Raw genomic sequence first — 14,800 nt, forward strand, 5'->3', positions numbered from 1 at the left:
GCAGAGACTGCAATACTGAGGTAACAAGTCATTATTAGCCACATCAATAACCCCTGGACCACCATCTTTTAAATTTATGGGGAAATGACAAACAAACAAGCAAAGTAAGATCTTTCTATCGTTTAACAAAAGCGTCTGATACAGCTGCTGGTCCGCCTGGCAGGCTGCAGTGCTAGGGACCATGCACAGCTACGTACTGTATGAGCAGCCGCACCTGCCAGAGGAGAAGTGAAATAAGAACTACATCCCCCATGATGCAAATGGGGCTCTGCCTGTCACTGGCAGCGGCACTCTGCACAATGCACAGACAGCAGCAGCAGAGCTGAGACAGCGCTGCCAGGGAGGAGTCCTGAGCCCACCAGGAGCCCCTGGCACTGCCTCACCCTCTCCTTACTGTCCCTCTCTCTCTCCCTGCCTGCTACTGATCCGGGGATCCCCTGCCTGCAATGCCCATAAGTCTGAGCTGCTGCTGGCTGCAGTGAGAAGGAGAAGAACTGCCAGCAAGTGCTGCTGCTGTGTCCGGGGCTCAGGATCTTCTCCTTCTTCTGCTGCTGCTTTACCCATCCCTGTGCTGGAGCAGCACACACATACCCAAGCACATAGACCCGCACCCACATCTTTCCCTAGGATCCCAGTTTATTCCACAGCCTCCCACGCTGCCTTTCCCCCCCACACAGTTCTGCATGGTGATTCTGGAAGGAAGGGTGGGCAATCCAGCATGAGACGAGGATGATGCCAGCAAGGAAAGGTCCGGAGAGCAGATACCCCCTGCACTATCTGGTGTGGCACAATAAATACCGGGAGCTTGAGAAGGAGATCCCGGAGAAGCAGGTGGGTCTGATTCCATTTTATACCCTCGCAGTTTGCAGGTTTATTGACCACCCGTGTCTGGAAGTGCTGCTGTCTGGGCACAGGAGGGGGCATTGGTGGCTGGCAGAGGATATTGTCATTAACAGGCATGTGATCTGCCAGGGCATAATGACAGGTGACATATAGACTGTGGTCATGGTGCTAGAGTAGTGGGGGCAATTACTGCATGGGAAGATACGTGGTTATGGCTGGTTAGCTCACAGCTTTATAGACCATATTCTTCTGTCATTTGTAACGTTGCATATGACATGTCAGTGTTGTATACTAGCGATGTACCTTCATTGTAAATATACAAGTAGCAAATAAGTAAACTGGGGGTTTATCTTTGGAAAGGGAAGATAAATATGGGATATGATGTATATAGAAATGAGCTTATGCATAAACAGTGTACTTAGGCACATCGGTGTACTTAGGCACATATTTCTGTATATGTGTGTGTGTGTGTGTGTGTGTGTGTGTGTGTGTGTGTGTGTGTGTGTGTGTGTGTTATATGTGTGTGTATAATATATATATACATTTATATATAATAGAATTGACTGTGGTTGTATAGGGACTGTAAAGGAAGCTGAGAGGGATGGGCAGACTATATGTATGTGTACATACTGTAGTACAGTGCACATACTGTACTGTACATGCTGTAACATTGATGGGAAGGTTTAGCGAAATCTGTCTATTGCTAGAACCACATCCCCTGCCTTATCTCCTTGTCAGGGTTGTGCATGTGACTAGTACAGCAATTAGTCATATTTATTCCATTCCATCCTCTTCCAATATTAACATCATTATAGCCTGAGAATTTCTGGGTAGTTTAGAGCCTTCTGATTTATTGACAAAAACATTAAGTAGTAAATGTAGCAAGAGTGTTGAGTTTTGTTTCATTTTCAGATGTATCCTAAGGTGCAGATACTGTATGTTATCTTCAAACATTGGTATCAGGCTTGACACCAGAGTACTTAGCCATACCACATTGCTTATCCGTATGTTTGTAGGCGTGTGATAAAGTACAATGCCAGTGCTCAATAATACACATGAGCCTGAAATTACCATGATCATACTATGATGATGTGACTTCTATCATGTAATTTTGTTCTGGTCTTACTCGTTATGTAAAGAAATTTCCCTCCCCTGCAAGCTCATGTGATTTGCGAGTGGCAAAAGCAGTATGTGCAATGTGTGCGTGTGTGTGTGTATATATATAAATATATATATATAATATATATATATATATGTGTGTGTGTGTGTGTGTGTGTGTGTGTGTGTGTGTGTGTGTATTGTCACAGTGGCTGTGAGCCCAGAAACGGTTGGAATTTTTTAACACATTATAGTGCAACTGTCTTTTTTGCCCGTATATATATATATCTATATATCTATATATATATATATATATATATATATATATTCAGTCAGAAGTAAGGGCCACATCTTTGTTCTCTTCCTAGTAATTCCGAGGTGAAAGTGAGCGCAGCGTTTTCCCACACTCTAAGTGAACTCAGATGTCATACTCTAAGCAAATGTGCAAATCCTTTTAGGAACCAGGGCCACGTATGAGGTCTATGAAATATATGACACCCACTACTGATATATATTTGTCTTGTTGGTTACATTAGAAACATATATAAATATTGTTTAGATACTTGTTTAATTTTATACATTTTTACTTTATAAAATTTGCATCTGGATCCTGCAGCCAAATCCTTGTCATTCTGTGGAATAAAGAACATCTTTCCATTGCTTCGTTTAGGTCACAATACTTTTTAGTATGTGTATTACAGAGAGTTTTAGGGGGGTATGCAATTAGCTCCGATTATTTCAGAGCTGTTGAATTTGACTCCATGGGTACCCAATTGCGGGCCGTTTTCACCCGTATTTAAGACATTTTCGCCAATGCCCTTTCACCTTTTTGTTTTAAGTGAAAAGGCATTGGCGAAAAATGCAGCAAAATTGGTAAAAATGGCCTGTGTTTTCACCGGCGCAGGTGCAAAATTCGTGAATCCGCCGATCCACATGTTTTTCGCTCCTGACGAATGTTTTACCTAGGTGAAAATCCAAATCCCCATTTGCCCTAAAAATAGCGAAAAGCTAATTTTTTTCACCTAGGCAAAAAAATTTGAGCCAATTGCATACCTTCCTTAAAATGCCAACACTGTTTCATATTTACTGTGTGTAAGATAGACCAATAAAATAAAAAATTAGTGTAAAACATTGTTTTGCTATGGTGTAATGCATTGGTAATTACAGATGTTATATTTACAGTGATCTTTCATTTGATATAATTGTTGTAATCTTTCCAATTTTAAGGTTGCAGTGGAAAGAACAAACTAAAAAAAATTTGCAAAGGGACACTGTGCCTGCTATCCAGTCACCGGCAAGAACTCATCGGGTGTCATTTTTACCCGATGTTTCGACAATATCTTTTCTCTGGCAATCCTATTAGGACGCCCAAAGAAAAATTATTTCTTACACAAAAATGCACAGGTTCAGTGAATCGTGTGTGTTATCGCGTTCGCATCCCCAATAATGCACTGGATTTTTGGGGACAATAAGAAAGCCCCCGGCAATACAATTACCCACGGTAAATGATTTAGATACCAGCCTTTGGGTGTATTGTACTCACATATATTACAGTGCTAAGTACTTCCATATTGATTATGTGATGGCGTTTGCCACCTAAAAGGCTTGAACAAACAGGATCTGCCAAACAATTTTACTTAAAGCCTGCTAAGAATGACTGGAGTGCTGTGATAAATACAGACTTAAAGGAATTCAGTTAGTCCGTTTAAGTTAACGTCTGTGAAAAAAAGGGTTGTAGCCAGTGGAGGCTGGCTGCCCATGGGCTGCAGCACTGATCACACATTTGGAGGGGGGAGCCAGTTTGCACATATAAACATATATGTGATGTTGTATGGAATATATGTACTGGCTTGCCTTACCCAGGGATCAGCAGCCTCAGCTGTGTCTCACTGACCTGCCATCTGCCGAAGCATGGGAAAAATCACTCTGCTTGTCTATCATCTTTTATAACCCCGCCCCCGACTCCCATTGGCTCACAGGAGTTGGGGGATGAGCTTATAGAAGATAATAGACAAGATGTGCTTCGGCAGCCAGCAGGTCAGTGATACACACAGAGTCGGTTGATGATCCCCCTGTGTAAGGCAATCCAGCACATATATTATATACAACATCACATGTCTGTTTATATGGGCCAACTGGATCCCCCGTGCAGTGTGTGGTCGGAGCTGCAGCCAATGGGCAGCAGCCTCCACTGGTGGTAGCTTAATGCCTAGGGCTATTCAGTTAGAGCCCAATTTTCTCACCTGTTAAATTAATCTGTTTTCGAGCGTTAACACATAGAATCTGGTATAAGTTCCCAGATCTATGTGTTAACACTGTCATGGAACCCGGAAACAGACCATTTATCAGGGATTTCTTGTCGGGTCTGAATAGAGCCAAGAAGAAATCCCCATTAATTGCAGCCTGCAGGCTGCCTTCGGGGACTAATTGAATAGCCCCAGAGGATGAATTAGCCCACTGTAAATTACCACGGCTGATTGAATTCCCCCCATACTGTACCAGGAAGAAAGTAGGAAGAGAGTAGGTTTGAGGGAAATGCAAAAATCACAATAAATAATCCTTCCACTTTGACTATTACAGGTTAGATTGTCGGTATATTTGTCAATTGACTGCTACTCATGCAGATGCATATTTCTCAGATGCCAAATGTTCTAAAAATGCGGCTACTGTATGTTGCTGTTTTTAAGTTGTTCATGTGTTAGATGGCATTCTCACTATCTATTTCAGTGTGATGTCAAAAATAACATTTATTGTGGAATTATGTTCTAAAACAGTAAAATATACCTGGTTTCCATTTTTATATGCACATTTATCACTGATAATTGTGTAAAGGAAAATAAAACTAAACTTATTTGAGGACTAATTTGACTTGAATAACAAGTAAAAAAAAATATTTTACATGTTTGCAATAGACGAAAAATGTTATATTATATACAGTACATATGATATGTGTAGATAGTATAGAAGATGCAATTCCTTCTAATTATCACTGGGGATTGTATATATCCATAAAGCTTCTATCTCATCTACCCATACTTACCGACTCTGTTTTTCTCCTCTTCTCTGGGGGAAGCCCACAGAGGAGATGCAGATGATCACTCCACAGGCAGGGACAGACTATTCACATACTTAGGCCACACCCTATTATAGCATAATGCAACAAATCACGAGTCCATTTGGAGGGGTCACGGCAAAAATGATGCGATTCTCATAGAATCATGTCATATTTCCCCACCACCTTCCTACAGATTCCCAGCGTTAGGGGTATATGCAATTAGCGGCGAATCGCGGCAATTTTTCGCCCGTTTTTTAATTCGACACAATTTGACCGTCTAATTTCGGCAAGTGGGTGCCGAAATTGACCATATTCAATAAAAAACGGATTCGACAGTCCCGCTGACGAAAAACGGCCGATTTGACGGATTTTGTTCCGATTTAAAAAAAACGGGGAAAACCCCGAAAAAAAATTGCGCGGGGTCCCCCCTCCAAAGCATAACCAGCCTCGGGCTCTTCGAGCCGGTCCTGGTTCTAAAAATCCGGGGGGAAAAATGTCATGGGATCCCCCGTATTTTTAAAACCAGCACCGGGCTCTGCGCCTGGTGCTGGTGCAAAAAATACGGGGGACAAAAATAGTAGGGGTCCCCCGTATTTTTTACACCAGCATCGGGCTCCACTAGCTGGACAGATAATGCCACAGCCAGGGGTCACTTTTATACAGCGCCCTGCGGCCGTGGCATTAAATATCCAACTAGTCACCCCTGGCCGGGGTACCCTGGGGGAGTGGGGACCCCTTCAATCAAGGCCCCCCCCCCCAGCCACCCAAGGGCCAGGGGTGAAGCCCGAGGCTGTCCCCCCCATCCAAGGGCTGCGGATGGGGGGCTGATAGCCTTTGGAAAAATGAAAGAATATTGTTTTTTCCAGTAGTACTACAAGTCCCAGCAAGCCTCCCCCGCAAGCTGGTACTTGGAGAACCACAAGTACCAGCATGCGGGAGAAAAACGGGCCCGCTGGTACCTGTAGTTCTACTGGAAAAAAAATACCCAAATAAAAACAGGAGACACACACCGTGAAAGTAAAACTTTATTTCATACATGCCGACACATACATACTTACCTATGTTGACCCGCCGACTGCCACGCCCCCCTCGTCACTGAAGAATCCGGGGTACCTGTGAAAAAAATTATACTCACCTCAATCCAGTGTCCAGGTTATAATCCACGTACTTGGCAAAACAACAAAACGGCAACCCGGACCAAACGGACTGAAAGGGGTCCCATGTTTACACATGGGACCCCTTTCCACGAATTCCGGGACCCCACGTGACTGCTGTCACAGAAGGTCCCTTCAGCCAATCAGCGAGCGCAACGTCCTGGCACTCTGCTGATTGGCTGTATGCGCGTCTGCTGTCAGACAGTGCATCGCAAAGCCTCTCCATTATATTCAATGGTGGGAACTTTGCGTCAGCGGTGAGGTCACCCGCGGTGAGCAGCTGACCGCGGGTAACCCCACCGCTACCCGCAAAGTTCCCACCATTGAAACTAATGGAGGGAGCTGTGCGATGCGCTGTCTGACAGCAGACGTGCATACAGCCAATCAGGTGAGTGCCACGAAGTAGCGCTTCCTGATTGGCTGAAGGGACCTTCTGTGACAGCAGTCACGTGGGGTCCCGGCATTCGTGGAAAGGGGTCCCATGTGTTCACATGGGACCCCTTTCAGTCCGTTTGGTCCGGGTTGCCGTTTTGTTGTTTTGCCAAGTACGTGGATTATAACCTGGACACTGGATTGAGGTGAGTATAATTTTATTCACAGGTACCCCGGATTCTACTTGGACAAGTGGACCGAACGTCGTGTCAACATAGGTAAGTATGTTTGTGTCGGCAGGTGTGAAATAAAGTTGTACTTTCAAGGTGTGCGTGTCCTGTTTTTATTTGGGTATTTTTTTTCCAGTAGAACTACAGGTACCAGCGGGCCCGTTTTTCTCCCGCATGCTGGTACTTGTGGTTCTCCAAGTATCAGCTTGCGGGGGAGGCTTGCTGGGACTTGTAGTACTACTGGAAAAAACAATATTCTTTCATTTTTCCAAAGGCTATCAGCCCCCCATCCTCAGCCCTTGGATGGGGGGGACAGCCTCGGGCTTCACCCCTGGCCCTTGGGTGGCTGGGGGGGGGAACCCTTGATTGAAGGGGTCCCCACTCCCCAAGGGTACCCCGGCCAGGGGTGACTAGTTGGATATTTAATGCCACGGCCGGAGGGCGCTGTATAAAAGTGACCCCTGGCTGTGTCATTATCTGTCCAGCTAGTGGAGCCCGATGCTGGTGTAAAAAATACGGGGGACCCCTACTCTTTTTGTCCCCCGTATTTTTTGCACCAGCACCAGGCGCAGAGCCCGGTGCTGGTTTTAAAAATACGGGGGATCCCCTGTCATTTTTCCCCCCGGAAATTTAGAACCAGGACCGGCTCGAAGAGCCCGAGGCTGGTTATGCTTTGGAGGGGGGACCCCACGCCATTTTTTTTTGGGATTTTACCATTCCATTAAAAAAATAAAAAAAATAAAAAAAATATATTTTTAAAAATATATAAATAATACTTGTGCCTCCAAAATAGACAAACCAAGTACCTAATCCCTTCTAATATAAATAGATATGCTATTATGCAGAGTTGGGCGGCACTCGCGGCGCAGGAAAAAACAGACAGGCAAGTCTGGAAGTTGCAATCAACGTTTCAATGTGTATTATAACATTTTCGTCAGGAAAATCCTGACGAAAATGTTATAATACACATTGAAACGTTGATTGCAACTTCCAGACTTGCCTGTCTGTTTTTTCCTGCGCCGCGAGTGCCGCCCAACTCTGCATGCTACATTGGACACAGCGCTGGCTGTAACCAGGGAGGGCACCGGCCATATTCTGTGGATTCTACAAGCATTTGGGAATTGGGAGTGCCGTGGATTTGGCAAATATAGATATGCTATTACCAATAAAAAAAAACACCCAAAAAAACATGTTTTAATTTTTTTTTATTAGATTCCCCCATCAAAGTGTGGCGGATTGAAAATGACGAATTTACTGTCTAAAAGCACTGTTGTCGAATTTCCAAACTTCAATTGAATATTCTTTTGGCGAATTGCTGCATTTGTACCATTGCAGAAATGTCGAATTTGACAAATGTCGAATTTCAAAAAGTTGAATTTTGAAAGTCTGTTTTTTTGACGGAAAGTACTGAATTGCATTGTCGATTTTTTTTTTTTTGGCGAAAAAGTCCAGTTTTTCGACAATTTCGGGAATTCGACCGCAATTGCATATACCCCTTAATCTCTTCTTCCTGCCCTCTTCAGTAGTAAGTGGGCGTAATGAAGGACGACCACCCACTCTTATAAGGATCAGGGTGACTAACCAAAAGTTCCGGAGTCTTCATTGCGATGGGACCAAGTGGTGAGAATGGAACCCAAGGTCTCAGTGTTGTGACGGAGTAGTAATAGCCACTATGCCAAAAGTACTGCTCTATCTATCTATCTATCTATCTATCTATCTATCTATCTATCTATCTATCTATCTATCTATCTATCTATCTATCTATTTATTCGTCCATCTTATTTATGTGGCCCTCATTTTTTCTTTTTATTGAGTTATGAGTATTATGTTGGTGCCTTCATCACTGGGGGAGGTATATGCCCACGGTTTGGCTTTTTTTAACGCTAACCTGAATGCTCTAATCCTTAAGGAGAACTCAGCTATTTTACCTACTATGATATACTTCTCGTATTTATACATCCCCTGCTGTGTTCTGCATAATAATCTGTTTGTGGTCCCAGGAGGCCAGCAGCACGCACTTTGCTTTGATGATAGAAAAGAGATTCCAGCCTGTTACTTTACAATGTAATAATTGCGAGTGGAGCCATATTCCTTTAGAAACAGCAGCGTTTACACTTAAGTTGCCTCACTTTTTCAGGAAGGTTCTGTTCACTGGTCTCTATGGCAACCAGAAATACAGGTTCTTGCTTAGAAGGGTAATCACCTTTTTAGTGCTATAAAATTATTAATCATGTGACTTCAAACCAAAAATAAAATGAAAAGAAGCAGGAACATAAAATGGAAATCAAATATATGAGAATAAAAAAGACTGATTTAATTTGATTTCATTTATTTTCTCCTCCCTTCTGTTGGGGCTTATGATTCAACACTGAAAGGGTTCCATTATTTGACATTAAAATATTGTATTATAGGGCTCTGATGCAAATAAAACTGTGTAGGAATTAAATTATCAAACTATTGTGTGGTGGGTGCTGGAACAGTCATATTGATCTGTAATGAATTGCAATCGGTGCTCATAAGTGTCCTAAAGTAGAACAGATATAGGGGGGTCATTCCGAGTTGATCGCTCGCTAGCAACTTTTTGCAGCGCGGCGATCATGTGAAAACTCGCCAAAACTGCGCATGCGTATGCACCGCAATGCGCAGGCGCGTCGTACATGTACAAAGAGGATCGGTGCTGGGCGATGGATTTAACGAAGAATCCATTCGCACAGCCAATCGCAAGGTGATTGACAGAAAGAGGGCGTTAATGGGTGTCATCTGACCGTTTTCAGGGAGTGTTTGGAAAAATGCAGGCGTGTCCAAGCGTTTGCAGGGCGGATGTCTGACGTCAATTCCGGGACCGGACAGGCTGAAGTGATCGCTGCGGCTGAGCAAGTTCAGAGCTACTCAGAAACTGCATAAAACTTTTTTGTGCCGCCGGCTGCAAAAGCGTTCGAACACTTGCAAAGCGAAAACACACTCCCCCATACGCGGCGACTATCTGATCGCAGCACAGCAAAAAGTTGCTAGCAAGCGATCAACTCGGAATGACCCCCATAGTCTCTAGCCGCCCCAACCAATAGAGTGAGTGACGCAACCTGGTATAAAGTATGTGCTGCTTCAAAGCCGTCACTAGTTCTTAGTGAACTTGGCAGATCAAACATCTGTGAGGTTTATATGACTGGGAAGAGAGAGGAATCCTCTCTTGTTATTTTCCGAGAAGTTGTGGCCTGGCAAGAGAACAACATATTTGTTTCCATAAATTATTATTATTATTTTTTTGCATGTCTGAGATGTCCAAACTTGGAAATAAGGTTAACTCAATAAGTGCCAAGAGACAGTCTAACAACATCTATGGCATTTTCTCTTTATCCTTATTTGGTGAATAGACTTAAAATAGATCTATCGTGCTGAATGTTTTCCTAGGAAGACAGAATTGTTCTCCATCTAGACTCATGCGGGTTTATGGTCTGACCCTGTGCCATGGCAGAAGCTGTCACCCAGCTCTAGTTGTTTCATAGTGAGGTTGAGCTGTGCAACAGTGCAGCCGTCTACTCTGTGAATGAACTGATAGGCCGCTTGCTGTTCATTTATTCTCTTCTTTAGCATGTTTTATTGTGTTTTTAATCTCTTTTAGACTAGCTTTATATGATTTTTATTAGCTTCATATGACTGGGTCCATCCGGCTGTCAGAATTTGAAGTGGTGGGGATTCCGGTGTTGGTTTCCTGACCGCCGGGATCCCGACAGCCGGTCACATGACTACATCCCGTATATTTTATAGGTAGTTGCTTTAGTACTTACAGTGTAACATATGCCTCTTACCTGAAGAACCTGTCAATACCCTTTATGTCAGTGATTCACAGAAATTATTTTTCGTTTGATTAAAGTCAGCTTTTCTAAATCCAGAACCTTGGAATTGGTGCCTTTCTGCTTCACTGCTGTCTGTATACTAAACCACATGGACCTGCGGTCACTAGACCTCAAGTTCTCCCCAACAGACACATTAATACTTGACAACTAATTCTTCTATGCTTCTTATTCCCTTGTGAGTTGCTTAAGGCCAGTGATGCTCCAAGAAAGCAATGTGTACTGTTTCTTCTCCTGGCTGGTACAGTATAGCACATTCCAGATTCCAGTCTCCATCAGGCATTTTGGAATATCCCATAAGTATATATAATTATTCATTGAGATCTCTATTAATAATTTATGCTTGTATATTCCTGGTAGCCTTTACTTTGTTCTTTTTATGAAAAACCCCTCACACAAGTTTCAGGAGTAACCAAAATACTTAGTCCTGCTTGTATTAAGGAGGATACCTTTTTTTCTCTACATACAGAAGAAATGAACCCCTTATTAGGAGTTTGGTGTTTTATAAACATGGTATACCTGGTAATATCTATGTCCCAGACATGCTTATCATTGTACCGTGACTCTATAATAGCTACAGTATGAGATAAAAACTGTTCCGCAGTATGACTGAAATCAGATTAGGGATCTAATTTTCTAAACTGCAAGCTACTGTATACATAGCATTTACAACTATACAGCTTTCCCTTCGCATGTCATTATTACCTGTACATATTCCGTGATCAGTATTCAGCTGTTTCTCTCAGCTGGTTTTAATAACAATAGTGAAACATCTGAACTCTTCACAAATAACCTCTGTTCCCGTTGTACCAGGATACAAGCTGGTAATGACTGGTTCCTCCCATCACACAGAAGTGTGTGCAGTGCTTTCTGCACACAATCAGACAGATTGACAGAAGGGCTTGGTCTAGGTACTGTAGTCTACAGCATGCAAACTTTTTAATGTCTAAAACATATTAATGAAGAATGTATACCCAGCAGGGCAGCGTGTTAGGTATTTTGTTATACAGTACGCAGCAAAAATGCACCACAATCACATGACACCATCACAATACAATTGCAAATTTGCAATATCATGGTGTCAGTCATGAACTTTCCAGAGTCTCACACTTGTTACAACTCTGCTCAATAGGAGTAAATTAGCGCTATAAGTATATTCCCAGCTCAGACATCCACACTTTGGGGCCTATGTATTAATAATCACTGCAATGCCTTTTTCATAACAAAAATAAATAAAATCCCCTTCTATGTAGTAAAGAAAACTTGCAGAGACAGTGGTAGTAAAACGGTTTGAGATTAATATGCCGGTGGTCAGAATACCGCCGCTGCATCCTGATGATGAGAATCCCGACAGGGGTAAGGTAAGTATACTCACCTTCCCTTAATGGCCTCCTAACCGTAACCCTCCTTTCCCGAAGCCTAAACCTATTCCCCATTGATAATAATGGGGACTGTGATCTGCAGCGATAAGTAGCCTTTATACAAGATTTTTGTGAAATCTCCTGCATTAGGCTGCTAGCACATAGGACAATTTATAAAATTATACAGGCACTGCAGTTTCTAAATAATTTAAAGGAAAAAAATGCTTAATAAATAGGCCTCTTTATCCTTATTTTCTACTCTTTCCATTGTGATAGCTTTAGATACAGAACAAGGAGTTGCTATGGATTCACCAGAGTTTAACGCTTGTTTCATTGTTGTACTTGCATTGAAAATAACAATTCCACCGTCGCTTTTCTTTCATGTATTCGTTGCTTGACTATAATAATACATGCAAGGAAAATATTATTTCTCAGATAATACTGACAATTTACTTATTTTGTGCTTTCCAAAGGGACTTATTAACCAAGGTTTCTATGAAAAGACTGCTTTATGTTTTGTGACATAAGGGCAATATACTGTACTTTACTGCATACCATGATTGACGAGTGCTTTCATTTCACATGCACACACAGAAGCACATTGCAGCAATCACAATTTATAATGGATCACACAGTGCTTGAGTCAATTCAATGCAAATTCAAGGATTTCTGGGGTGGGGGGGGGGGGTGGGGGGGGGGGCATCAAGACATGCGGGGCGGACTAGCCCTGTGCTGGGCGTCGACCCGCATGTCTGTGTCAGTGATCGTAGCTGTGCTAAATTTAGCACAGCTACGATCAGGTCGGAATGATCCCCTAAGAGGGAGATGTACTAAGCAGTGAAAAGAGTGGAGAAGTGAGCCAGTGGAGACCTTGCCCATGGCAACCAATCAGCATTGAAGTAACATTTATAATTTGCATACTATAAAATTATACAGATTAGCTGATTGGTTACCTTGGGCAACTTCTCCACTTGCGTACTTCTCCAATCTTTTGACTGCTTAGTACATCTCCCCCTAAGCTTCAATATGCACATTGGTGTTAAGATGGTAACCTGGGCAAAGCACCAATGGTTGGAAACCGTTGGTGCTGGAAGCAAGCCTTGTTGCCTCCATTAATGCACCACGCAAATGTCCTCTCCCATCTTGTTTTACAGTGTTTGCAGTGGAAGTAGCCATATCTCTGCTACAGGAACTGGAAAGCCACTCTCTGCTGCTTCTCCTGGATGAGCCCTTTTACGTGGAAGCCCCTGAACCCTTTACCTCATCACACACTCTGGCAGCGTCTCCTAACACTCCTCCACTCCTTTCTTTTCATATGCACACACATAAGTACATTACAGTAATCACATTTCATAATAGATCACATAGGGCTTGATTCAATTCAGTGCAAATTGAATATTGCCAGGGAGGAGCTCCTGGAGCTATTTAATTCAGCGCAATTTTATGCCTGACTAGAGGATTTCTTCTCGCACCCCTCCTGGGGTGGAAGCAGAAATCCGACAAAACTACTGGCGTGATGCTGTTTTCTGCCCTTAGTGCTGCAATTTGCGCTGAATTGATTTGAGCCCTTAGTAACATACATGCATGGTTAGTGAGCCTACTATCGTCACTATTTACACTTGTAAGGGTTACTCTTTATCGTGCAGTATTATAAATACATGGCATTACACATTGTTACTCAGAATCACTGCTGCTTTAATATACCTGGCAGTATAGGAAAGGAACCTGGCAAATGCCGCCAGGTCCCAGAACTATTGCTGACACAACCCAGACTTCACCCAATGCACTGCTGTCTCACGGTAATGGTCATAGAGCCATTTAACAAGATTATTACATGAATTAGTCCACGCCTGCCTAATTACCCACTACACTAATAGTTTCAATTATCTCTCCAGGATAACTACAACTCTATTTAAAAGTAAATTCAAAACCCTTCACACTCTCCTCTTACTGTATTGTTATTGTCTTGTTTATAATTTACTGATACTTTAGCCAGCATCATTGTAAAACATTTACAGTTTGTTGCTTTATTTATAGTTGGTATTTCTTATGAATTTGCATTAACATATTGTTTGTATTATCTGTTTGTATTATCCAAAGTGTCATCATATTCACATGGTTAAGTATTAAGAGTGTTACATTGTGCAGTGTCAAAGTTAGTACTTAGGGGGTGTTTCAGATCTGATCGTAGATGTGCTTAATTTAGCAAATCTACGATCAGTTTCTCAGACATGAGGGGGGGCGACGCCCAGCACAGGGATAGTCCGTGGCGCATGTCTGGCTCAATCAGGCAGAGGCGATCGCAGCCTTGAGATGCTTTTAGCATCTCACTGGGCTCCCGGGGTGTGCACACGCAGTGCGCCCGCGCTCGCAAAGGGCTTCAGATTGCGATAGTTGCCGCTGCAGTGATCCAGCCTGAATTAGGCCCTTAGTACAATCCTTTCTTGATAAAGTTTGGGAAGTGCAGCCCATAGTCTACAGCAGCATAATTCTATTTTCATATTGCGTTAGCTGTAGGGGGCCAAACTCCAGAATGGGAAATGTGACAGCATTACATCCCCCATCGGGGATGCGGCTGTGGTCCCTCATTTGGGTGATACTTAATGTTTGCCGGTATCCCCTGAAAATGGGTGTTTTCGGGAAAATTCCCCTCTGTCTGTCTGCCCCTCACCTTTAGAATGTAAGCTCTCACGAGTAGGGCCCTCAACCCACATGTGCTTATCCTTCTCTTACTTAAACCATCTTTGACGGCAAAAAATCCTGCAGCTTTCTGCCACCCTGATACTTATGTCAGTGTCGTCTGCTGCTGTAGCCATGTTTATTTACCATGTACTTG

The 14,800-nt window shown here is 42.9% G+C and overlaps 1 protein-coding gene across 4 annotated transcripts in view; it reads left to right on the forward strand.

The window, feature by feature from the left end:
- The first annotated feature begins 264 nt into the window (after positions 1 to 264).
- Positions 265 to 14,800, forward strand: part of ANKRD13B (ankyrin repeat domain 13B) — a 307,156-nt gene continuing 292,620 nt past the window's right edge. For 2 of the 4 annotated variants that reach the window (XM_063955947.1, XM_063955950.1), the window contains exon 1: positions 266 to 831. In XM_063955947.1, the coding sequence (XP_063812017.1) occupies positions 730 to 831 (102 nt within the window). In that variant the 5' untranslated portion in view covers positions 266 to 729. Of the gene's footprint in view, positions 832 to 14,800 lie in introns of all 4 variants that reach the window. The other 2 variants (XM_063955948.1, XM_063955949.1) reach the window with 2 other exon arrangements.

This window comes from Pseudophryne corroboree, chromosome 2 (assembly GCF_028390025.1).
Source record: "Pseudophryne corroboree isolate aPseCor3 chromosome 2, aPseCor3.hap2, whole genome shotgun sequence".
Lineage (NCBI taxonomy): Eukaryota > Metazoa > Chordata > Amphibia > Anura > Myobatrachidae > Pseudophryne > Pseudophryne corroboree.